This window comes from Ranitomeya imitator, chromosome 2 (genome assembly GCF_032444005.1).
Source record: "Ranitomeya imitator isolate aRanImi1 chromosome 2, aRanImi1.pri, whole genome shotgun sequence".
Classification (NCBI taxonomy): domain Eukaryota; kingdom Metazoa; phylum Chordata; class Amphibia; order Anura; family Dendrobatidae; genus Ranitomeya; species Ranitomeya imitator.
Window position 1 is genome coordinate 337,206,036 of NC_091283.1, and position 27,863 is coordinate 337,233,898.

At 43.2% G+C, this 27,863-nt stretch overlaps 1 protein-coding gene across 1 annotated transcript in view; it reads left to right on the plus strand.

The window, feature by feature from the left end:
- The window catches only part of LOC138666504 (uncharacterized), a 73,186-nt gene that overhangs the window by 20,023 nt on the left and 25,300 nt on the right, over positions 1 to 27,863 (plus strand). Inside the window, exon 7 of the mRNA XM_069754720.1 lies at positions 11,529 to 11,584. Within this exon, the coding sequence (XP_069610821.1) occupies positions 11,529 to 11,584 (56 nt within the window). The remainder of the gene's footprint in view (positions 1 to 11,528; positions 11,585 to 27,863) is intronic.

The following is a 27,863-nucleotide window of genomic DNA, read 5'->3' on the forward strand; positions in this document are numbered from 1 at the left end:
AATTTTTGTTTTATTTTTACGGCTCTGCATTATAAACTTCTGTAAAGCCCTTGGTGGGTCAAAGCGCTCACCACACACCTAGATAAGTTCCTTAGGTGGTCTACTTTCCAAAATGGTGTCACTTGTAGGGGGTTTCTACTGTTTAGGTACATTAGGGGCTCTGCAAACGCAATGTGACACCTGCAGACCATTCCATCTAAGTCTGCATTCCAAATGGCGCTCCTTCCCTTCCGAGCCCTACCATGCGCTCAAACAGTGGTTCCCCCCACATATTGTGTATAATCGCACTCAGGACAAATTGGGCAACAAATTTTGGGGTCCAATTTCTCCTGTTACCCTCGGGAAAATACAAAACTGGGGGCTAAAAAATAATTTTTGTGGGAAAAAATGTTTGTTTTATTTTTACGGCTCTGCATTATAAACTTCTGTGAAGCCTTTGGTGGGTCAAAGCGCTCAAAACACATCTATATAAGTTCCTTAGGGGGTCTACTTTCCAAAATGGTGTCACTTGTGGGGGGTTTCAATGTTTAGGCACATCAGTGGCTCTCTAAACGCAACATGGCGTCCCATCTCAATTCCTGTCAATTTTGCATTGAAAAGTCAAACGGCGCTCCTTCCCTTCCGAGCCCTCCCATACGCTCAAACAGTGGTTCCCCCCACATATTGTGTATAATCTCACTCAGGACAAATTGGGCAACAAATCTTGGGGTCCAATTTCTTCTCTTACCCATGGGAAAATAAAAAATTGGGGACGAAAAGATAATTTTTGTGAAAAAATATGATTTTTTATTTTTACGGTTCTGCATTATAAACTTCTGTGAAGCACTTGGTGGGTCAAAGTGCTCACCACACCTCTAGATAAGTTCCTTAGGGGGTCTACTTTCCAAAATGGTGTCACTTGTGGGGGGTTTCAATGTTTAGGCACATCAGGGGCTCTCCAAACGCAACATGGTGTCCCATCTCGATTCCAGTCAATTTTGCATTGAAAAGTCAAATGGCGCTCCTTCGCTTCCGAGCTCTGTCATGCGCCCAAACAGTGGTTTACCCCCACATATGGGGTATCGGTGTACTCAAGACAAATTGTACAACAACTTTTGGGGTCCATTTTCTCCTGTTACCCTTGGTAAAATAAAACAAGTTGGAGCTGAAGTAAATTTTTTGTGAAAAAAAGTTAAATGTTCATTTTTATTTAAACATTCCAAAAATTCCTGTGAAGCACCAGAAGGGTTAATAAACTTCTTGAATATGGTTTTGAGCACCATGAGGGGTGCAGTTTTTAGAATGGTGTCACACTTGGGTATTTTCTATCATATAGACCCCTCAAAATGACTTCAATTGTGATGTGGTCCCTAAAAAAAAATGGTGTTGTAAAAATGAGAAATTGCTGGTCAACTTTTAGCCCTTATAACTCCCTAATAAAAAAAAATTTTGGTTCCAAAATTGTGCCGTTGTAAAGTAGACATGCGGGAAATGTTACTTATTAAGTATTTTGTGTGACATATCTCTGTGATTTAATTGCATAAAAATTCAAAGTTGGAAAATTGCGAAATTTTCATAATTTTCGCCAAATTTCCATTTTTTTCACAAATAAACGCAGGTACTATCAAAGAATTTTTACCACTATCATGAAGTACAATATGTCACGAGAAAACAATGTCAGAATCACTGGGATCCGTTGAAGCGTTTCAGAGTTATAACCTCATAAAGGGACAGTGGTCAGAATTGCAAAAATAGGCCCGGTCATTAACGTGCAAACCACCCTTGGGGGTAAAGGGGTTAAGGACATGTTGCAGTCAAGATCCTTATATATTTTGAGATGTACAGTTATCTGCTTTTGAGTTTCCAAAAAAATTAATTACCACTACTGTGAATGCCACCAATGCAGCATTTTCCTTGCTCTGCAGCAATCAGAAAAACTCCTCATCTTGAAGAAGCTTATGAATCTGAAGTCTAACAGACTCCTTCCATTATATTTGTTTGAGTTAAACTTGTAAATTTATCAATGAGATACTTGAATGCTTTTTCTTTATTATCTATTGACCTTACAAAGTTCTAAATTAGACCAAATGTCATATGCAACGCTGGTAACAAAATCTTATGTGGGTCAGCAAGTGCTGGATGCAGAACTTTTTTACTCCTTGGCTGAAGTGAATGTCAGAGACAACAGTCTCTTTTATTGTAGTGATATTCTCTTACACGACTATCTCACTCACACAGAAAGCAGCAGTACTTTGTGTCCACCCTGGAGATGAAGTATAAGGGCAATCACCTTGACATTTGAGAACCAGCAGATGAAGGAGCTTCTGCCAAGCATCTAAAGTACCTATGTGATATAGGACCTTAAGATCATCCTGAAAATCGCCATACATCCACCAGATAACTTTGACAGGAGAAGCAGGCTCTCAGCTCCAAGATGACACCACGTTCATCACGCTGGAGACAGATTGAGCAAGTGAGACAAGGAAGAGAGAAGTGGTTGCCAGGTTGGAGCGATTTTCCCGCACAGAAACACAAGTCTCAGCAGGTGACGGTAGCCTTCTTATAGCAGATATCCCACAGCTGTGCTGCGCTCCTGAGTGTAGGAGTCTGGAGATGAGGAGTTGGGAGAGGCAGTCGCATTAATGGGGGAAACTGAATGTGGCACAGTACTATCTGTCCCACAACTTAATCTGCACCAAGAGGACATTCAGGTACCTGAGGAACCTGCTTTAACCCCTTAGTGACAGAGCCAATTTGGTACTTAATGACCAGGCCAATTTTTGCAATTCTGACCACTGTCACTTTATGAGGTTATAACTCTGGAACGCTTCAACGGATCCCGCTGATTCTGAGAAAGTTTTTGTGTGACATATTGTACTTCATGTTAGTGGTAACATTTCTTCGATATTACTTGCGATTATTTATGAAAAAAACGGAAATATGGCGAAAATTTTTAAAATTTTGCAATTTTCAAACTTTGTATTTTTATTCCCTTAAATCAGAGAGATATGTCACGAAAAATAGTTAATAAATAACATTTCCCACATGTCTACTTTACATCAGCACAATTTTGGAAACAAAATTTTTTTTTGTTAGGGAGTTATAAGGGTTAAAAGTTGACCAGCAATTTCTCATTTTTACAACACCATTTTTTTTTAGGGACCACATCACATTTGAAGTCATTTTGAGGGGTCTATATGATAGAAAATAATGAAGTGTGACACCATTCTAAAAACTACACCCCTCAAAGTTCTCAAAACCACATTCAAGAAGTTTATTAACCCTTTACGTGCTTCACAGGAACTGAAACAATGTGGAAGGAAAAAATGAACATTTAACTTTTTTTTGCAAACATCTTAATTCAGAACCATTTTTTTTATTTTCACAAGTGTAAAAACAGAAATGTAACCATAAATTTTGTTATGCAATTTCTCCTGAATATGCCAATACCCCATATGTGGGGTAAACCACTTTTTGGGCGCACCGCAGAACTTAGAAGTGAAGGAGCGCCGTTTGACTTTTTCAATGCAGAATTGGCTGGAATTGAGATCGGACACCATGTCACGTTTAGAGAGCCCCTGATTTGCCTAAACAGTGGAAACTCCCCACAAGTGACACCATTTTGGAAACTAGACCCCTTAAGGAACTTATCTAGATGTGTGGTGAGCACTTTGAACCCCCAAGTGCTTCACAGAAGTTTATAACGTAGAGCCGTGAAAATAAAAAATCGCTTTTGTTTACACAAAAATGATCTTTTCGCCCACAAATTCTTATTTTCACAAGGGTAACAGGAGAAATTAGACCAGAAAAGTTGTTGTGCGATTTCTCCTGAATACGTCGATACCCCATATGTGAGGGTAAACCACTGTTTGGGCGCACCGCAGAGCTTGGAAGTGAAGGAGCGTTTTACTTTTTCAATGTAGAATTGGCTGGAATTGAGATCGGACGCCATGTCGCGTTTGGAGAGCCCCTGATGTGCCTAAACAGTAGAAATCCCCCACAAGTGACCCCATCTTGGAAACTAGACCCCCCATGGAACTTATCTAGATGTGTGGTGAGAACCTTGAATGCCCAAGTGCTTCACAGAAGTTTATAATGCAGAGCCGTGAAAATAAAAAAAAAAATTTTTTCCACAAAAAAGATTTTTTAGCCCCCAAGTTTTTATTTTCACAAGGGTAACAAGAGAAATTGGACCCCAAAAGTTGTTGTCCAATTTGTCCTGAGTATGCTGGTACCCCATATGTGGGGGTAAACCACTGTTTGGGCGCACGGCAGAGCTCGGAAGGAAGGAGCGCCGTTTTGGAATGCAGACTTTGATAGAATGGTCTGCGGGTATTATGTTGCGTTTGCAGAGCCCCTGATGTACCTAACCAGTAGAAACCCCCCACAAGTGACCCCATTTTGGAAACTAGACCCCCCAAGGAACTTATCTAGATGTGTGGTGAGAACTTTGAATGCCCAAGTGCTTCACAGAAGTTTAGAATGCAGAGTCGTGAAAATAAAAAATATTTTTTTTCCACAAAAAAGATATTGTAGCCCCCAAGTTTTTATTTTCACAAGGGTAACAGGAGAAATTGGACTGCAATAGTTGTTGTCCAATTTATCCCGAGTACGCTGATGCGCCATATGTGGGGGTAAACCACTGTTTGGGTGCACGGCAGAGCTCAGAAGGGAGGGAGCACCATTTGACTTTTTGAGCGCAAAATTGGCTGTCGTGTTTGGAGACCCCCTGATGTAACAGTGGAAACCCCCCAATTCTAGCTCCAATCCTAACCCCAACACACCCCTAACCCTAATCCCAACCTGATCCATAATCCTAATCACTAACCCTAACCATAATCACAACCCTTACCCCAAAACAACCCTAATGTCAACCCTAACCATAACCCTAATCAAAACCCTAAATCCAACACACCCCTAATCCTAATCTCAAACCTAACCCTAATCCCAATACACCCCTAATCACAATCCTAACCTTAACCCTAATCCCAAACCTAACCCTAATCCCAAGCATAACCCTAATGCCAACCCTAACCCTAATACCAACCCTAATCCAAACCCTAACCCTAATCCCAGCTCTAACCCTAACTTTAGCCCCAACCCTAGCTTTAGCCCCAACCCTAGCCCTAAGGCTACTTTCACACTTGCGTCGTTTGGCATTCCGTCGCAATCCGTCGTTTTGGACAAGAAACGGATCCTGCAAATGTGCCCGCAGGATGCGTTTTTTGCCCATAGACTTGTATTGCCGACGGATCGTGACAGATGGCCACACGTCGCGTCCGTCGTGCACTGGATCAGTTGTGTTTTGGCGGACCGTCGGCACAAAAAAAGTTCAATGAAACGTTTTTTTGTACGTCGCATCTGCCATTTCTGACCGCGCATGCGTGGCCGTAACTCCGCCCCCTCCTTCCCAGGACATAGATTGGGCAGCGGATGCGTTGAAAAACTACAGCTGCTGCCCACGTTGTGCACAATTTTCACAACGTGCGTCGGTATGTCGGGCCGACGCAATGCGACGGCCCCGTACCGACGTAAGTGTGAAAGATGCCTAACCCTAAATTTAGCCCCAACCCTAACCCTAAATTTAGCCCCAACCCTAACCCTAAATTTAGCCCCAACCCTAGCCCTAACCCTACCCCTAACCCTACCCCTAACCCTACCCCTAACCCTAATTTTAGCCCCAACTGCTGTTCTCCTGCCGGCCGGCAGATGGAGACAGATGGCGGGCGCACTGCGCATGCGCCCGCCATTTTCTTCTGCCAGCGGCCAGGAGGAGCAGCAAGAGGATCCAGGGACACAGGTGAGTATTGTAGGGTCCCCGAATCCCCCTATTTCTCTGTCCTCTGATGTGCGATCACATCAGAGGACAGAATTACACTTTACTTTTTTTTTTTTTTTGCGGTCGCCGGTAAACAGTTAATTACCGGCGATCGCAAAACAGGGGTCAGTAAAACCGACCCCGATCATGATCTTTGGGGTCTCGGCTACCCCCGGCAGCCGAGACCCCAAAGATTCTCGCGGGGCCGGCCGGCGGGCGCACTGCGCATGCGCCCGCCATTTTGAAGATGGTGGCGCCCACTGGGAGACACGAGGAGCATCGGGGGAGATAGGTGAGTATTGGGGGGCTACCTGGGACCCCTTTTCTCTGTCCTCCGATGTGCGATCACATCGGAGGACAGAGAAATTAAAAAGAGATCGCGGTTTTTTTTTGTTTTTTTTTTGCGATCGCCGGTAAACGGTTAATTACCGGCGATCGCAAATGCGGGGTGGGTTAAAAACCCCCCGAATCATGTTCTCTGGGGTCTCGGCTACCCCCGGCAGCCGAGACCCCGGAGAAAATCGGCCTCTGGGGGGCGCTATTCACTTTTTCCACAGCGCTGTTAATTTACGGCGCTGTGGTTTAAGTACCCTTAGCGGCCGCCGTTCAAAGGCGTATCGGCGGTCGCTAAGGGGTTAAAAGACATTTTCATGGCAGTGGTACATTGTAAATCCTCTCTATCTGTTTTGAATGTATAGTTTTGTGGTCTTAAAGATGAGATAGCAGGTATAAATCACAAACTGCATAAAACAAAGTAGGGACAGTGGAAAGCAGAGTCAGCGCCATTGAGTATCAGATCGGCGATACAAGCAATGAGAACAGGCTTGCAGCACAGCAAGTATCAACACTGCTGGTGAAAACAGATGACCTTGAAAAAAGATCAAGGCGTAATAATATACAATTTATTGGTATGTCGGAAAAAATAGAAGGCTCCTCTCCTAATGAAATCCTTGAAAACTGGCTGAAATTAATAATCGAGCCTATAACCTTAACTCCCCTATAGGCTGTTGAACAAGCTCATAGGGTGCCGACTCATCTTCCTCCTTTGCCTTCACCAAAACCTGTGCTGGCTAAAATTTGTCACTACCGGGACAGAGATATTATCCTGTGGATAATAATATACTGTGTGTGTGTATATATATATATATATATATATATATATATATATATATTATGCTTTGCAAAAAGGAAAAAGAAAGGAAAAAAAAAAAGCATGAACCGCACATCCCAAAATCATACGTTGATCCACAGCCGCTAGGCAAAAATTTATATACTGAACATGAGGTTTTCAGTTTAACATTCTGATCAGACTGTATGAAGCCCACTGCCACTTCACGGCAAACCTCGTAGTGAGTCCTATCGCCCTAACGGAGCAGAGCCGTGTGGCGACCACCGCCACAGCGGCCACGCACCAGCAGGGCGGACGGCCTGTTGCCCCACAGCACCCATGCTGCGAGACTGAGCCCCCATGACCGGGGACCAGCACTCCTCCCATTTGGCACAGGTGATTTTAATTAGCAGGAGACTGCAAAGTAAGGGGTCTAGCCCATTTTGGCTCTCACTGAAGAGCTGGAGGAAGGTGAGTTTCAATGCTCCTTTCATTTTGGTGCTGTGTGGCGGCCATTGTTGCTGTGGCTTGGTGCTGGTGGGGTGGTGCGGTCTGGAGTCATGGGGGCTCAGTCTCGCATCATGGGCGCTGTGGGGCAACAGGCCGTCCGCCCTTGTTGGTGCATGGCCGCGGTGGCAGTGGTCGCCGCATGGCTCCGCTCCGTTAGGGCGATAGGACCCACTACGAGGTTTGCCGTGAAGTGGCAGTGGGCTTCATACAGTCTGATCAGAATGTTAAACTGAAAACCTCATGTTCAGTATATAAATTTTTGCCTAGCGGCTGTAGATCAACGTATGATTTTGGGATGTGCGGGTCATGCTCTTTTGTTTTTCTTTTTGTACAAAGCATATATATATATATTAGCTGAAGAGCCCGGCGTTGCCTGGGCATAGTAAATATCTGTGGTTAGTTATAGCACCTCACTTCTCTTATTTTCCCATCACGCCTCTCATTTTCCCCATCACATCTTTCATTTTCCCTCTCACATCTCTCATTTTCTCCCTCACACCTCTCATTTTCCCCCTCACTCCTCTCATTCCCCCCTAACACTTCAACCTCACATCTGTCATTTTCCGATCACTCCACTGTTTTCCCTCCTCTCATTTTGCACTCACACCTTTTCATTTTCACCTCACACCTATCATTTTCACCTCAGTATATACATGTTTGTTATCTCCCTTATATATAGTATACACCTGTATGTCATCTCCTGTATATAGTATATACCTGTATGTCATCTCCCCTGTATATAGTATATACCTGCTGTGTGTCATCTCCCCTGTATATAGTATATACCTGTATGTCATCTCCTATATATAGTATATACCTGTATGTTATCTCCTCCTGTATATAGTATATACCTGTGTGTCATCTCCCCTGTATATAGTATATATCTGTGTGTCATCTCCTGTGTATAGTATATACCTGTATGTCATCTCCTATATATAGCATATACCTGTATGTCATCTCCTGTATATAGTATATACCTGTAGGTCATCTGCTCCTGTATATAGTATATACCTGTGTGTCATCTCCTCCTGTATATAGTATGTACCTGTATGTCATCTCCTCCTCTATATAGTATATACCTGTGTGTCATCTCTCCTGTACTCCTGTATATAGTATATACCTGTGTGTCATCTCTCCTGTATATAGTATATATCTGTGTCATCTCCCCTGTATATAGTATATATCTGTATGTCATCTCCTCCTGTATTAGACCTCGTTCACACGTTATTTGGTCAGTATTTTTACCTCAGTATTTGTAAGCTAAATTGGCAGCCTGAAAAATCCCCAGCCAACAGGAAGCCCTCCCCCTGGCAGTTTATATTAGCTCACACATACACATAATAGACAGGTCATGTGACTGACAGCTGGCGTATTTCCTATATGGTACATTTGTTTCTCTTGTAGTGTGTCTGCTTTTTAATTAGATTTTTATTTTTGAAGGATAATACCAGACTTGTGTGTGTTTTGGGGCGAGTTTCGTGTGTCAAGTTGTGTGTGTTGAGTTGCGTGTGGCGACATGCATGTAGCGACTTGTGAGATGAGTTTTGTGTGGCGACATGCGTATAGCAACTTTTTGTGTGTCGAGTTGCATGTGACAGGTTAGTGTAGCAAGTTGTGTGCAGCAAGTTTTGCGCATGGCGAGTTTTACGCGTGGCGAGTTTTATGTGTGGTGCCTTTTGAGTATGTGCAAGTTTTGTGTGAGGCAACTTTTGCATGTGTTGCAACTTTTGTGCATGTGGCAATTTTTCCGCAGGTGCAAGTTTTGCATGTGGCGAGTTTTCCCATGAGGTGAGTTGTGCATGTGTGGCGAGTTTTGCGTGAGCCTAGTTTTGCATGTGGCGAGTATTACGCATGGCGAGTTTTGAGCGGCGACTTTTGTGTTTCGACTTTTATGTGGCGAGGTTGGTGTATGTGTGGTGAAATGTGTGCTGAGGGTGGTATATGTGTTCAAGCACATGGTAGTGTGTGGCGCATTTTGTGTGCGTGTTCATATCCCCGTGTGTGGTGAGTATCCCATGTCGGGGCCCCACCTTAGCAACTGTACGGTATATACTCTTTGGCGCCATCGCTCTCATTCTTTAAGTCCCCCTTGTTCACATCTGGCAGCTGTCAATTTGCCTCCAACACTTTTCCTTTCACTTTTTCCCCATTATGTAGAAGGGGCAAAATTGTTTGGTGAATTGGAAAGCGCGAGGTTAAAATTTCACCTCACAACATAGCCTATGACGCTCTCGGGGTCCAGACGTGTGACTGTGCAAAATTTTGTGGCTGTAGCTGCGACGCCCCCAACACTTTTCCTTTCACTTTTTCCCCATTATGTAGATAGGGGCAAAATTGTTTGGTGAATTGGAAAGCGCGGGGTTAAAATTTCACCTCACAACATAGCCTATGACGCTCTCTGGGTCCAGACGTGTGACTGTGCAAAATTTTGTGGCTGTAGCTGCGATGGTTCAGATAGCAATCCCGGACATACACACACACACACACATTCAGCTTTATATATTAGACATATTATGTAAACATGGCAAAAAAATGGAACATCATTAAAAACAAAAAAATTTATTTACCTCACAGAGCTGACTACGTGGGGGAGGACTCCCAGAAGAAGACATGTCTGCTGCTGGCTGTAGTTCATATCTAAACCAATTTCCCATCACACCGTATGATAGGAATAAAGAGGCTATGGCAAGAATCATAGAGTAAAATAATATTAATGAAAATAAAAATTCAACAGCAGAAAAATTCTAACGTAAAAACATACGCTCGGAACAACACACAGCTAGACCACTCAGTATAAATAGCATAATGCAAAATAACCTAGTACAGCCATACAAGTAGGAAGTAGGAGTATGGACAAAACACCATAATAATATACAAATGCATTACTGGCAAACAAAAGGTGAATCTGGAAAAAGTACCCAAACTTTAAATGAGGATACAGCAAAAATTGCTAAAAATTATCTCCATTGAGAAGCCAAATTAATCACCGCATATTACAGTGTCCGCAGCAACTGTGCATAATATGTAATACAGACACAGTTAAATGTCACCTAAATTTACACCACGGTGGGCTAGAAAGCCTCCTGAATTCATGAGAAACATAGTGCAACGTACTCCTGCCATATACTGCATTACCAGGTGCTTAACCAAGATACATGTAACAGTCTCTATGTGGATCTCCTAGCAGGCTAATAGTACCAGAAAATAAGTAATGTAAACTTACATAGGCAAGTGGTCTAAACAGGTGTGTCCCACAGCGACCCCGACAGCGCCGTTTCGCCTGACCGGCTTCCTCAACAAGGGGGCGAAAGTGTCTAGCAGCTGACTGACCTAGCTATATATGGGCGCAACACAGCTGGAGAGCGGCGTCTGTGTAATGATTCAACCAGCGGCGCATGCGCTGATACACGGCCGTCATAAAAGCGGCAACTTCCAGTACGCCGCACCTGGAAAGCGAGCGTATGACGCTTCACTCTCCTATGTGCACGGCGCCAGAAGCTGCCATGACGACGCCCGACCAGCGCATGCGCATACCACACACAGAGGCAGGAACAAACTCCAAGCACAATGCAGAAGGGTAATGCCGAGATGAAAAAGAAAGAAAACCTTTTTTACTAGTCATATGGAAACCAAAGGGGGAGAAAGAAAAACCTAACTAATACTACTACTAATGTGAATAAAGTAAATATTATAAATGAATAAATACTACAATAAAAAAAAAATGGTGCTAATAAGACATGTAAGATAACGCTAAATAAATAAATATGAATATCTATAATTAATACCTCAAAATTACAGTACCTATGACCTGAATAGTATGTACTAAGGAATACACCATTACTTCTTATAATTATACACACCATATATGGTAATAAATAAATAACACTTAAAATTAATACATGTACAAAATATATAACCATAATCCAGTGATACAATACACCTGTATAGAAAAAGGGAAAACTAATTCCCAATATGTACAAAAAAAGTGAGCAATATTAAATAATCATATTATAAAGTTATAAAATACACTAGTACATACACACACTAATAAAAATATATATATAATATTCTTGTATAAATTCTTCTCTCCTTCTTTCTTCTTTCTTTGTCCAGGAAGAGAGCGGCTTCCAGTACAACGAAAACCACCAACAGACCGGCAATAACACCAGGTAAGTAGCTGCCAATAATATAAAACGAATGACTCTAATAAATGAAAAAAACAAAATTAATATCCAAAGAATACATAAAGACACATACGAACAATTAAAAACTAAAGACTACAGGATATGTCCAAAAAAGTACTAGAAAAAATATGTCCATATATAAAGACAGGTGTGTCAATGAAAAGTAAAGATCTCAAAAAGGCTGATAAGGAAAGAACCATATGGCAGAGGAATTCAAATCCACCCAATAAATATATTTATAAAAATGAGCTAAAGCCCTGAGTTTCATTAAGGCCATATGGGGCCAATGTGTGTAATGTAAAAGTCTAGCACTCAACTTCAGTAACCGTAGAAACAGTTGTAACCGTGAAAACGATTTATTAGTAGCACAAGAAACGTTTCAGTCCCTTGGGACTTTCATCAGTCGCTACAACATAAAAAAAGGAATGAAATAACAAAAAGGGAGTACAACCTGTACAAAAATAACTAAAGTATATACAAGAAAAACACAAATAGATAAACAAACAGGGTTTACATGAAGTATAGGTCAAAAATAATATGTAACATCGCTTATAAATATAACCAGGGAAATGGTAGCAAATAGCCAGGCCAAGTGTCACTCAAATAGGAGGGCGTGATAAAGCCAGTGGTCGGGACCAAGACATAAAGACGGTGGAGCCAACGGACGTGCATACCATGCTTATGGAAGCCTACCGGGGCAGTGATATAGACCTAAGCGAATGGTGGCTAAGCATGGTGTAATATACCCAGATCAGGTGTAGCTACAACGGACGAGCGTGGCTAAATCAGTAACAAGAAGAGGGAGCATGGAGTCGTGCCGGTGGAGAAATGAAAGAGAAAAGAACGGGAGAACAGATAAAAGAAAAAACACACATACCGTGCCTATGAAGGCCAAAAGGCAAATTCAGTATGGCTGAATAGAATTGGATATGACAAGCGCCTGAATATAAGGGAAGCAAAGGAAAATAGAAATAAAATAAAAACAGAGCCACAGAGAATGCAGGGACACAAAGGGAATACCCGAAATACTCACATATGTGTAACGCCCTAAAAAGAAGGGAGTATACTGAAAAGGAGAGGTAGAGGAGGTTTCAGTAAAAATTGATAAACACAGCCAGTGTCAGAAGAGATAATCAATATCAGTACCTTAAAAGCACATAGGATATGGTGGAGATTGCCCACCTGTCGGGTGAAGCACCTGTGACTATAGGGGAGAATGAGAAGAAACAATGGTAAAAATACTGGACCAGGGAGAGAGGTATAGCACCAGGAGCAGTACCGCCGTGAATGGATTACCTTAAGAATGCTGGAGAGGGGGAGAGGAGAAGAGCCGCCTCGAGACACGGCGTCCACCGCAAGTCTGAGTAGCGGTGGGAAACGCCGGGTTGGCGCTATTTGGCGCTATTTAACCCGGCGTTTCCCACCGCTACTCAGACTTGCGGTGGACCTCGTGTCTCTGAGTTTCGGACAGAGGTTCCCAGTTTGTTTCGAGGTTTTGGCGAGCCTTTTGTGCTAGGATGGGCATTGATTTGTCTTTTTCCTCGGCTTTCCATCCTCAGACAAATGGCCAAACCGAACGAACTAATCAGACTTTGGAAACATATCTGAGATGCTTTGTTTCTGCTGATCAGGATCCTTTTTGCCTTTGGCTGAGTTCGCCCTTAATAATCGGGCCAGCTCGGCTACTTTGGTTTCGCCGTTTTTCTGCAATTCTGGTTTCCATCCTCGTTTCTCTTCAGGGCAGGTTGAGTCTTCGGACTGTCCTGGTGTAGGTACTGTGGTGGATAGGTAGATAGGTTTTTGTGCTGACTGCAAAGTTTCCTTTCCTATCCTCTGTCTGTTCAGTAAGTCGGGCCTCACTGTGCTAAATCTATTTCATCTCTGTGTTTGTAATTTTCATCTTTACTCACAGTCATTATATGTGGGGGGCTGCCTTTTCCTTTGGGGAATTTCTCTGAGGCAAGGTAGGTTTTATTTTTCTTCTCTAGGTCTAGCTAGTTTCTTAGGCTGTGTCGAGTTGCATAGGGAGCGTTAGGAGCAATCCACGGCTATTTCTAGTGTGTGTGATAGGATTAGGGATTGCGGTCAGCAGAGTTCCCACGTCTCAGAGCTCGTCCTATATTATTAGTAACTATTAGGTCATTCCATGTGCTCTTACCCACTAGGTCCATTATTGTCCTAACCACCAGGTCATAACAACTATACATGCTGCTTATTGGGGTGTATCATACTATGTATACAAGCTGAACATGGGGTGCAATATACTATACATGATGCAAATGGGGTTGCATTATACTGTAAGGCTACCTATGGGGGTGCATTATACTATGTATACAGGCTGCACATGGGGTGCAATATACTATACAAGCTGCCTATGGGAATGAATTACACTATACAAGCTGCTTATGGGGGTGCATTATACTATACAGGTTTATTTTGGGGGTGCAATATACTATACAGGCTGCATATGGGGGTACATTATACTATACAGGTTGCATATGGGAGTATTATACTATACAGGCTAACTATGGGGGTGCAATATACTATACAGGCTGCCTATGGGGGTGCATTATACTATACAGGCTTCCTATGGGGGTGCATTGCACTACAGAGGCTGCCTATGGGGGTGCATTACACTATAGAGGCTGCCTAGGGGGGTGCATTATTTTGGGGGCTACATTATACTATAGAGATTTCCTATGTGGGTGCATTATATTATAGGCTGTATTACACTATAGAGACTGCCTTGGGGGTGCATTATTTTAGGGGCTACATTATACTATAGAGGTTTCCTATGGGGGTGCATTATATTATAGGCTGCATTACGCTATAGAGGCTGCCTATGGGGGTGCATTATACTAGGGCTGCATTACAATATAGAGGCTGCCTATGGGGGTGCATTATATTAGAGGCTGTATTACACTATAGAGGCTGCCTATGGGGGTGCACTATTTTGGGGGCTACATTATACTATAGAGGTTTCCTATGGGGTGCATTATATTATAGGCTGTATTACACTATAGAGGCTGTCTATGGGGGTGCATTATATTAGGGGCTGCATTACACTATAGAGGCTGCCTATGGGGGTGCATTGTATTAGAGGCTGTATTACACTATAGAGGCTGCCTATGGGAAGTGCATTATACTATAGAGGCTGCCTATGAGGGTGCATTATATTAGGGGCTGCATTATACTATAGAGTCTGCCTATTGGAAGTGCATTATACTATAGAGTCTGCCTATGGGGAGTGCATTATACTATATGGAGGCCTATGGAGAGTGCATTATACTATATTGAAGATTGTCTGGTGCGTTATACTATAAGGAGGCTATCTAGGGGCCATCATACAGTGTGGAGATTAGTGTTAGAATTATCAAACAGTTTGGGGGATACTAAGGGGTCAGCATATATATGTAGTAAGGGGGCATTAGACTGTATAAGAGAGCATCATATTGTGTAGAGGGGAGCTTTAAATGGGGGAGACTTAGGATATTATTAATATACTAGATGGCAGCCCGATTCTAAAGAATCGGGAGTCTAGAATCCATATATACTTTATTTACCGTATATACTCGAGTATAAGCCGAGATTTTCAGCCCAAATTTTAGGGCTGAAAGTGCCCCCCTCGGCTTATACTCGAGTCACGGTAGCGGTGGGGTCGGCAGGTGAGGGGCTGAGGGCGCTGGGGTATACTTACCTAGTCCCAGCGATCCTCGCGCTGTCCCTGCCGTCCCACGGGCTTCGGCGCTGCAGCTTCTTCCTCTCTTCAGCGGTCACGTGGGACCGCTCATTACAGAAATGAATAAGCGGCTCCACCTCCCATAGGGGCGGAGCCGCTTATTCATTTCTCTAATCAGCGGTGCCGGTGACCGCTGATAGAGAAAGAAGCTGCAGCGCCGAAGACAGGAGGGGACAGCGCGAGGATCGCCAGGACTAGGTGAGTATGTTATATTCACCTGTCCTCGTTCCAGCCGCCGGGCGCCGATCCATCTTCCCGGCCGGCGCCTCCATCTTCCCGGCGTCTGCGCTCTCTGACTGATCAGGCAGAGGGCGCGATGACGCATATAGTGTGCGCGGCGCCCTCTGCCTGATCAGTCAGAGCAGAGACGCCGGGAAGATGGAGGCGCCGGAACGAGACGCTGGGAGCTGCAATCAAGGGAGGTGAGTATGTGTTTTTTTTTTTTTATTGCAGCAGTAGCAGCGGCAGCACAGATTAATGTGGAGCATCTATGGGGCACAGTGAACGGTGCAGAGCACCGTATAAGGCACAGCTAGGGGGCACAATGAACGGTGCAGAGCACCGTATAAGGCACAGCTAGGGGGCACAATGAACGGTGCAGAGCACCGTATAAGGCACAGCTAGGGGGCACAATGAACGGTGCAGAGCACCGTATATGGCACAGCTAGGGGGCACAATGAACGGTGCAGAGCACCGTATATGGCACAGCTATGGGGCACAGTGAACGGTGCAGAGCACCGTATAAGGCACAGCTAGGGGGCACAATGAACGGTGCAGAGCACCGTATAAGGCACAGCTAGGGGGCACAATGAACGGTGCAGAGCACCGTATAAGGCACAGCTAGGGGGCACAATGAACGGTGCAGAGCACCGTATATGGCACAGCTAGGGGGCACAATGAACGGTGCAGAGCACCGTATAAGGCACAGCTAGGGGGCACAATGAACGGTGCAGAGCACCGTATAAGGCACAGCTAGGGGGCACAATGAACGGTGCAGAGCACCGTATAAGGCACAGCTAGGGGGCACAATGAACGGTGCAGAGCACCGTATAAGGCACAGCTAGGGGGCACAGTGAACGGTGCAGAGCACCGTATAAGGCACAGCTAGGGGGCACAATGAACGGTGCAGAGCACCGTATAAGGCACAGCTAGGGGGCACAGTGAACGGTGCAGAGCACCGTATAAGGCACAGCTAGGGGGCACAATGAACGGTGCAGAGCACCGTATAAGGCACAGCTAGGGGGCACAATGAACGGTGCAGAGCACTGTATAAGGCACAGCTAGGGGGCACAGTGAACGGTGCAGAGCACCGTATAAGGCACAGCTAGGGGGCACAATGAACGGTGCAGAGCACCGTATAAGGCACAGCTAGGGGGCACAATGAACGGTGCAGAGCACCGTATAAGGCACAGCTAGGGGGCACAATGAACGGTGCAGAGCACCGTATAAGGCACAGCTAGGGGGCACAGTGAACGGTGCAGAGCACCGTATAAGGCACAGCTAGGGGGCACAGTGAACGGTGCAGAGCACCGTATAAGGCACAGCTAGGGGGCACAGTGAACGGTGCAGAGCACCGTATAAGGCACAGCTAGGGGGCACAGTGAACGGTGCAGAGCACCGTATAAGGCACAGCTAGGGGGCACAATGAACGGTGCAGAGCACCGTATAAGGCACAGCTAGGGGGCACAATGAACGGTGCAGAGCACCGTATAAGGCACAGCTAGGGGGCACAGTGAACGGTGCAGAGCACCGTATAAGGCACAGCTAGGGGGCACAGTGAACGGTGCAGAGCACCGTATAAGGCACAGCTATGGGGCACAGTGAACGGTGCAGAGCACCGTATATGGCACAGCTATGGGGCACAGTGAATGGTGCAGGGCACCGTATATGGCACAGCTAGGGGGCACAATGAACGGTGCAGAGCACCGTATAAGGCACAGCTAGGGGGCACAATGAACGGTGCAGAGCACCGTATAAGGCACAGCTAGGGGGCACAATGAACGGTGCAGAGCACCGTATATGGCACAGCTAGGGGGCACAATGAACGGTGCAGAGCACCGTATATGGCACAGCTATGGGGCACAGTGAACGGTGCAGAGCACCGTATTAGGCACAGCTAGGGGGCACAATGAACGGTGCAGAGCACCGTATAAGGCACAGCTAGGGGGCACAATGAACGGTGCAGAGCACCGTATAAGGCACAGCTAGGGGGCACAATGAACGGTGCAGAGCACCGTATAAGGCACAGCTAGGGGGCACAATGAACGGTGCAGAGCACCGTATATGGCACAGCTAGGGGGCACAATGAACGGTGCAGAGCACCGTATATGGCACAGCTATGGGGCACAGTGAACGGTGCAGAGCACCGTATAAGGCACAGCTAGGGGGCACAATGAACGGTGCAGAGCACCGTATAAGGCACAGCTAGGGGGCACAATGAACGGTGCAGAGCACCGTATAAGGCACAGCTAGGGGGCACAATGAACGGTGCAGAGCACCGTATATGGCACAGCTAGGGGGCACAATGAACGGTGCAGAGCACCGTATAAGGCACAGCTAGGGGGCACAATGAACGGTGCAGAGCACCGTATAAGGCACAGCTAGGGGGCACAATGAACGGTGCAGAGCACCGTATAAGGCACAGCTAGGGGGCACAATGAACGGTGCAGAGCACCGTATAAGGCACAGCTAGGGGGCACAGTGAACGGTGCAGAGCACCGTATAAGGCACAGCTAGGGGGCACAATGAACGGTGCAGAGCACCGTATAAGGCACAGCTAGGGGGCACAGTGAACGGTGCAGAGCACCGTATAAGGCACAGCTATGGGGCACAATGAACGGTGCAGAGCACCGTATAAGGCACAGCTAGGGGGCACAATGAACGGTGCAGAGCACCGTATAAGGCACAGCTAGGGGGCACAGTGAACGGTGCAGAGCACCGTATAAGGCACAGCTAGGGGGCACAATGAACGGTGCAGAGCACCGTATAAGGCACAGCTAGGGGGCACAATGAACGGTGCAGAGCACCGTATAAGGCACAGCTAGGGGGCACAATGAACGGTGCAGAGCACCGTATAAGGCACAGCTAGGGGGCACAATGAACGGTGCAGAGCACCGTATAAGGCACAGCTAGGGGGCACAGTGAACGGTGCAGAGCACCGTATAAGGCACAGCTAGGGGGCACAGTGAACGGTGCAGAGCACCGTATAAGGCACAGCTATGGGGCACAGTGAACGGTGCAGAGCACCGTATATGGCACAGCTATGGGGCACAGTGAACGGTGCAGGGCACTGTATATGGCACAGCTATGGGGCACAGTGAACGGTGCAGGGCACCGTATATGGCACAGCTAGGGGGCACAATGAACGGTGCAGAGCACCGTATATGGCACATCTATGGGGCACAGTGAACGGTGCAGAGCACTGTATATGGCACAGCTAGGGGGCACAGTGAACGGTGCAGAGCACTATATGGGGCACAGCTATGGGGAAATATAAATGGTGTAGAGCACTATATGGCACAGCTATGGGGAAATAATGATCTATTTTTATTTTTGAAATTCACCGGTAGTTGCTGCATTTCCACCCTAGGCTTATACTCGAGTCAATAAGTTTTCCCAGTTTTTTGTGGCAAAATTAGGGGGGTCGGCTTATACTCGGGTCGGCTTATACTCGAGTATATACGGTATTCAAATGTAAGAATAATACAATTAATAAATAATAGTAAGAAAGAACAAAAATAATAGGCAGTATATGGAGAAAACACCAAACAAAAGTTCAAAATTGGTGTGAAAATGTCACTGAACCACTTCACAACTAAATATATATAGTTTTGGTAAATGGTATTATCATTTTTTTGACGAAATTCGGCAGGAGCTTGAAGAGCAACGTCACTGGGCCCGCCTCCACGCAGTAGAAACTTGCTGTGAGGTAAAAATTCAAAAATCACACCAAAATGGCGGGCGGAGTGTGTCACAGTACGGCACGTTTCTGATTGGTCGCTCGCAGCAGGCGGCAACCAATCAGACACTGGACACTGTTGACGTCACTTATCTCCGGACATTAGCTCCGGACATTAGCTCCGGACATTAGCTCCGGACAGGAAGTTGGCACAAATTGCAGGAAGTAGTATTCTAGGCAATTATATATTAGATGTTATAGGGGAACTAATGTTACTGTGACTATCAAAGGGGCACACAGGGCAATATTACTTTTAGGGGACAAAATGTGGGCACTGTTTTCTAGGGCACTTGCACTGACATTACTATATTATAGAGGGGTGCTTTAGAATTTAGAGGGCACAGAGAACCACACAGCAGGTGCAGTAATAGGGTCACATACGGCAGCAGAAGCTCAGTTTTGGGGTATCGGCAGGATGAGGAGGTTGTACAGGTTGGGAATAGATGTGTTGGGGCTGGAATGTGAAAGGTGAAATGTGTCTTTGTTGTATTCTCTGCAGCTGAGTCCTGGGTGGAAGAAGTTGTCATGTCGGTCTGGGCCAGATAGAAAAGACGTGAAAAATGAACGATTCCATCAGAAAGAACATCAGCGGTAAGTCACCATGTATAACTGTGCTGTGATCTCATATGTTCTGTAGGACTGGTATATACCACTGACCATATGGCGGTAATATCCATGGTGGTCTTTATATAGAGATTATATTCAGCAACATCGCAGTCATCTGCTGAGGCCCTCTTCCACTATTAGGCTGCCGTCACACTAGCAGTATTTGGTCAGTATTTTACATCAGTATTTGTAAGCCAAAACCAGGAGTGGAACAGAGGAAAAGTATAATAGAAACATATGCACACACTTCTGCATTTATCACCCACTCCTGGTTTTGGCTTGCAAATACTGATGTAAAATACTGACCAAATACTGCTAGTGTGACGGCAGCCTTAGGGTGCGTCACCAAGCTGTAATCAAGGTTACCTGGTTAGGGGCCCACTCAGAAGCTTGACCCAAATGAACCAAAACCCTAGCTACGCCTCTACTCTGTGGTCTGAAGACGCTGCAGAACTCTGGGGTTTTGATGCTTTTTTTCCCTCTATAGGCTTCTTCTGAAAAAAAAAAGTATGAAGAAAAAAACGTATGAAGAGAAAAAAAGATGTTACGCAGAATCAAAGCTTTTCTGTACTAATAAAAAAAATGTTAAACGCGGCTAAATACCTGCCCAAAAAACGCATCAACTATGGGGGAAAACACATAAAAGAAACGCAGCAAAAGCGCAATAATCAGAGCAGATTGTCACAGCGTCATCTGGTGCAGACTCCTGCAGAAGAAAGAACTCGGCATTTACGCTACGTGTGCACACGGCCTCAGCACTACAGTTTTATTACATTATTTTATGGGTTTAATAGAGAAAAATATCAACTACACCTTTTTTCCCATAATATACCAATTCCTGTAAATAATCTGATCGCTGTGTTGTGCCGGTCGTTACGATTATATTGACACAAATATGTCCGGGTTATTTACTGATTTGTGATTACATTATTTTTTCATTATCAAGTGTTTTTCATTATTATTTTTTAGTAATTTTATAGGATGAAAAAATCTCTTATTCTCCTCTAGGACACAGAAACATCCATTGTACACAGCAGTGTATTTCTATCAGTATAATCTGCCTGTAGTCAGAGCCTGGAATATAGATCAAGTACACAGAATTCTACCAGAGCTTGTGGCTCAGCAGCTGAAAGTACCTGTCAGTAATGTTGAGGCCACGGGTTCAAGATCTGGGAGTTTTAACAAAAAAAAAAATGCATTTTTGTAATTGTTTATTATTTTTATTACTTTTATAGGAACAAAAAATATATATTTTTCTTCACCATCAAACTTAACTGAACTGGAATTGTTTTGTAAAGAGGAATGGTCAAAAATACCTTCATCCAGGATCTGAGAACTCATTAAAAGCTACAGGAAGCGACTAGAGGCTGTTATTTTTGCAAAAGGAGGATCTACTAAATATTAATGTCACTTTTCTGGTGGGGTGCCCATACTTATGCAACTGTCAAATTTAGTTTGAATGCAGATTTCACATTTTCTGTTAGTACAATAAACCTCATTTCAAGGCAGAAACATTACTGTGTCCAACAGTTATTAGATATATGAAACTGAAATAGCTGTTGCCAAAAAAACTATTTTTCAAAAACATAAAGCTTAAGACTAATAGGGGTGCCCAAACGTTTTCATATAACTGTATCTATCTATCTATCTATCTATCTATCTATCTATCTATCTATCTATCTATCTATCTATCTATCTATCTATCTATCTATCTATCTATCTATCTATCTATCTATCTATATATACACACACATACATACATACATACACACAGTACAGACCAAAAGTTTGGACACACCTCATTTACAGATTTTTCTGTATTTTCATGACTATGAAAATTGTAAATTCACACTGAAGGCATCAAAACTATGCATTAACACATATGGAATTTTATACTTAAAAAAGTGTGAAGCAACTGAAATTATGTCTTATATTCTAGGCTCTTCAAAGTAGCCACCTTTTGCTTTGATGACTGCTTTGTACACTCTTGGCATTCTCTTGATAAGCTTCAAGAGGTAGTCACCGGGAATGGTTTTCACTTCACAGGTGTGCCCTGCCAGGTTTAAAAAAGTGGGATTTCTTGCCTTATAAATGGGGTTGGGACCAGCAGTTGTGTTGTGCAGAAGTCTGGTGGATACACAGCTGATAGTCCTACTGAATAGACTATTAGAATTTGTATTATGGCAATAAAAAAGCAGCGAAGTAAAGAAAAATTAGTGGCCATCATTACTTTAAGAAATTAAGGCCAGTCAGTCCGAAAAATTGGGAAAACTTTGAAAGTGTCCCCAAGTACAGTGGCAAAAACCATCAAGTGCTACAAAGAAACTGGCTCACATGAGGACCGCCCCGGGAAAGGAAGACCAAGAGTCACCTCTGCTTCTGAGGATAAGTTTATCCGAGTCACAAGCTTTAGAAATCGCAGATTAACAGCAGCTCAGATTGGAGATCAGGTCACTGCCACACAGAGTTCTAGCAGCAGACACATCTCTATAACAACTGTTAAGAGGGGACTTTGTGCAGCAGGCCTTCATGATAAAATAGCTGCTAGGAAACCACTGCTAAGGACAGGCAACAAGCAGAAGAGACTTGTTTGGGCTAAAGAACACAAGGAATGGACATTAGACCAGTGGAAATCTGTGCTTTGGTCTGATGAGTTCAAATTTGAGATCTCTGGTTCCAACCACCGTGTCTTTGTGCAATGCAGAAAAGGTGAACAGATGGACTCTACATGCCTGGTTCCCACCGTAAAGCATGGAGGAGGAGGTGTGATGGTGTGGGGGTGCTTTGCTGGTGACACCGTTGGGGATTTATTCAAAATTGAAGGCATACTGAACCAGCATGGCTACCACAGCATCTTGCAGTGGCATGCTATTCTATCCGGTTTGCATTAAGTTGGACCATCATTTATTTTTCAACAGGACAACGACCCCAAACACACCTCGAGGAGGAGAGTGATGGGGTGCTACGCCAGATAACCTGGCGTCCACCGTCACCAGACCTGAACTCAATCGAGATGGTTTGGGGTGATCTGGACCGCTGAGTGAAGGCAAAAGGGCCAACAAGTGCTAAGCATCTCTGGGAAGTCCTTCATGATTGTTGGAAGACCATTTCCAGTGACTACCTCTTGAAGCTCATCAAGAGAATACCAAGAGTGTGCAAAGTAGTCATCAAAGCAAAAGGTGGCTACTTTGAAGAACCTAGAGTATAAGACATAATTTCAGTTGTTTCACACTTCTTTGTTAAGTATATAATTCCACATGTGTTAATTCATAGTTTTGATGCCTTCAGTGTGAATGTACAATTTTCATAGTCATGAAAATACAGAAAAATCTTTAAATGAGGTGTGTCCAAACTTGTGGTCTGTACTGTGTGTGCATATACAGTGGGGCAAAAAAGTATTTAGTCAGTCAGCAATAGTGCAAGTTCCACCACTTAAAAAGATGAGAGGCGTCTGTAATTTACATCATAGGTAGACCTCAACTATGGGAGACAAACTGATAAAAAAAAATCCAGAAAATCACATTGTCTGTTTTTTTATCATTTTTTTTGCATATTATGGTGGAAAATAAGTATTTGGTCAGAAACAAACAATCAAGATTTCTGGCTCTCACAGACCTGTAACTTCTTCTTTAAGAGTCTCCTCTTTCCTCCACTCATTATCTGTAGTAATGGCACCTGTTTAAACTTGTTATCAGTATAAAAAGACACCTGTGCACACCCTCAAACAGTCTGACTCCAAACTCCACTATGGTGAAGACCAAAGAGCTGTCAAAGGACACCAGAAACAAAATTGTAGCCCTGCACCAGGCTGGGAAGACTGAATCTGCAATAGCCAACCAGCTTGGAGTGAAGAAAACAACAGTGGGAGCAATAATTAGAAAATGGAAGACATACAAGACCACTGATAATCTCCCTCGATCTGGGGCTCCACGCAAAATCCCACCCCGTGGGGTCAGAATGATCACAAGAACGGTGAGCAAAAATCCCAGAACTACGCGGGGGGACCTAGTGAATGAACTGCAGAGAGGTGGGACCAATGTAACAAGGCCTACCATAAGTAACACACTATGCCACCATGTTCTCAGATCCTGCAGTGCCAGACGTGTCCCACTGCTTAAGCCAGTACATGTCTGGGCCCGTCTGAAGTTTGCTAGAGAGCATTTGGATGATCCAGAGGAGTTTTGGGAGAATGTCCTATGGTCTGATGAAACCAAACTGGAACTGTTTGGTAGAAACACAACTTGTCGTGTTTGGAGGAAAAATAATACTGAGTTGCATCCATCAAACACCATACCTACTGTAAAGCATGGTGGTGGAAACATCATGCTTTGGGGCTGTTTCTCTGCAAAGGGGCTAGGACGACTGATCCGGGTACATGAAAGAATGAATGGGGCCATGTATCGTGAGATTTTGAGTGCAAACCTCCTTCCATCAGCAAGGGCATTGAAGATGAAACGTGGCTGGGTCTTTCAACATGACAATGATCCAAAGCACACCGCCAGGGCAACGAAGGAGTGGCTTCGTAAGAAGCATTTCAAGGTCCTGGAGTGGCCTAGCCAGTCTCCAGATCTCAACCCTATAGAAAACCTTTGGAGGGAGTTGAAAGTCCGTGTTGCCAAGCGAAAAGCCAAAAACATCACTGCTCTAGAGGAGATCTGAATGGAGGAATGGGGCAACATACCAACAACAGTGTGTGGCAACCTTGTGAAGACTTACAGAAAACGTTTGACCTCTGTCATTGCCAACAAAGGATATATTACAAAGTATTGAGATGAAATTTTGCTTCTGACCAAATACTTATTTTCCACCATAATATGCAAATAAAATGTTAAAAAAACAGACAATGTGATTTTCTGGATTTTTTTTTCTCAGTTTGTCTCCCATAGTTGAGGTCTACCTATGATGTAAATCAGGGGTCCCCAACTCCAGTCCTCAAGGCCCACCAACAGGTCATGTTTTCAGGATTTCCTTTGCATTGCACAGGTGATGCAATTATTACCTGGGCAAGACTAAGGAAATCCTGAAAACATGACATGTTGGTGGGCCTTGAGGACTGGAGTTGGGGACCCCTGATGTAAATTACCGACGCCTCTCATCTTTTTAAGTGGTGGAACTTGCACTATTGCTGACTGACTAAATACTTTTTTGCCCCACTGTATATATATATATATATATATATATATATATATGCACACACAGTACAGACCAAAAGTTTGGACACACCTTCTCACTTTCCATTACTCCGGATTCAAGCTCAACGTTAAAGAAAGATATCCTTAGGAACTTTCTAATAGTGCCGTGAATCTCACTTACTCCACAAATGGATATCTGAAAAACATAAAAAGAGAAAAACAAAAACCCTATCCCTCGTTCACCAATTTATTAAAATGAGTGCCCCCGCAGGTCAGGTGTAGTCCAGCATTTCCCAATACCACTTCCCAGAATCCTTTGATAAAAACTTATGGAGACCCATTCTGAGTGACCATAAGCTTTTAGCCGCAGCCACTCCCGTTTCCCACTGCTCCGCGAGACTCGGCGGCTCTGAACAGTGGTGACGTCAGTAACTATACCGCTCATCAGACTCACCTGGTCACGCTGCCCTCCATGAGACCTGGCGACTCTGATGAGCAGTTACTCCATTAATAACATCAGGGCTTGATGCCATCTGTGATTTTTTGACAAATTCGAACTGACAACAAACACCGAGTACCTTTACACTGATTGTCAACACACCAGGGCAATCAGGAAGAGCGAAGGCAAAGTGCCATAATTAGTACATCTCATGTGATGTGCCAGTTCTGGGGCAGCTATGGGCTGGTATTTTTAGGCTGAGAAGGGCCCAATAACCAGGGACCACAAGAATGGCTCTAAAGGGTACACATTTATAGTATGTAGGGGAGTGTGACATTATATATCTGCAGGACATCTGTCTATTCTACTATCTATGTATTATATACTGTATGTAATATCTTTTGATCATCCCTCCCTGTATATAAGATTGCTTTCTTGGTTCTGTATATAAGATTGCTTTCTTAGTTCTGTATATAAGATTGCTTTCTTAGTTCTGTATATAAGATTGCTTTCTTAGTTCTGTATATAACATTGCTTTCTTAGTTCTGTATATAAGATTGCTTTCTTGGTTCTGTATATAAGATTGCTTTCTTAGTTCTGTATATAAGATTGCTTTCTTAGTTCTGTATATAAGATTGCTTTCTTAGTTCTGTATATAAGATTGCTTTCTTAGTTCTGTATATAAGATTGCTTTCTTGGTTCTGTATATAAGATTGCTTTCTTAGTTCTGTATGTAAGATTGCTTTCTTAGTTCTGTATATAAGATTGCTTTCTTAGTTCTGTATATAAGATTGCTTTCTTGGTTCTGTATATAAGATTGCTTTCTTAGTTCTGTATGTAAGATTGCTTTCTTAGTTCTGTATATAAGATTGCTTTCTCAGTTCTGAATATAAGATTGCTTTCTTAGTCCTGTATATAAGATTGCTTTCTTAGTTGTGTATATAAGATTGCGTTCTTAGTTCTGTATATAAGATTGCTTTCTTAGTTCTGTATGTAAGATTGCATTCTTAGTTCTGTATATAAGATTGTTTTCTTAGTTCTGTATATCAGATTGCTTTCTTAGTTCTGTATATAAGATTGTTTTCTTAGTTCTGTATATAAGATTGTTTTCTTAGTTCTGTATATCAGATTGCTTTCTTAGTTCTGTATATAAGATTGCTTTCTTAGGTCTGTATATAAGATTGCTTTCTTAGTTCTGTATATAAGATTGCTTTCTTAGTTCTGTATATGAGATTGCTTTCTTAGTTCTGTATATAAGATTGCTTTCTTAGTTCTGTATATAAGATTGTTTTCTTAGTTCTGTATATAAGATTGTTTTCTTAGTTCTGCATATAAGATTGCTTTCTTAGTTCTGTATATAAGATTGCTTTCTTAGTTCTGTATATAAGATTGCTTTCTTAGTTCTGTATATAAGATTGCTTTCCTAGTTCTGCATATAAGATTGCTTTCTTAGTTCTGTATATAAGATTGCTTTCTTAGTTCTGTATATAAGATTGCTTTCTTAGTTCTGTATATAAGATTGTTTTCTTAGTTCTGTATATAAGATTGTTTTCTTAGTTCTGTATATAAGATTGCTTTCTTAGTTCTGTATATAAGATTGTTTTCATAGTTCTGTATATAAGATTGCTTTCCTAGTTCTGTATATAAGATTGCTTTCTTAGTTCTGTATATAAGATTGCTTTCTTAGTTCTGTATATCAGATTGCTTTCGTAGTTCTGTATATAAGATTGCTTTCTTAGTTCTGTATATAAGATTGCTTTCTCAGTTCTGTATATAAGATTGCTTTCTTAGTTCTGTATATAAGATTGCTTTCTTAGTTCTGTGTATAAGATTGCTTTCGTAGTTCTGTATATAAGATTGCTTTCTTAGTTCTGTATATAAGATTGCTTTCTTAGTTCTGTATATAATATTGCTTTCTTAGTTCTGTATATCAGATTGTTTTCTTAGTCCTGTATATAAGATTGCTTTCTTAGTTCTGTATATGATTGCTTTCTTAGTTCTGTATATAGGATTGCTTTATTAGTTCTGTATATAAGATTGCTTTCTTAGTTCTGTATATAAGATTGCTTTCTTAGTTCTGTATATCAGATTGCTTTTGTAGTTCTGTATGTAAGATTGCTTTCTTAGTTCTGTATATAAGATTGCTTTCTTAGTTCTGTATATCAGATTGCTTTCGTAGTTCTGTATATAAGATTGCTTTCTTAGTTCTGTATATAACATTGCTTTCTTAGTTCTGTATATAAGATTGTTTTCTTAGTTCTGTATATAAGATTGCTTTCTTAGTTCTGTATATAAGATTGCTTTCTTAGTTCTGTAAATAAGATTGCTTTCTTAGTTCTGTATATCAGATTGCTTTCTTAGTTCTGTATATAAGATTGCTTTCTTAGTTC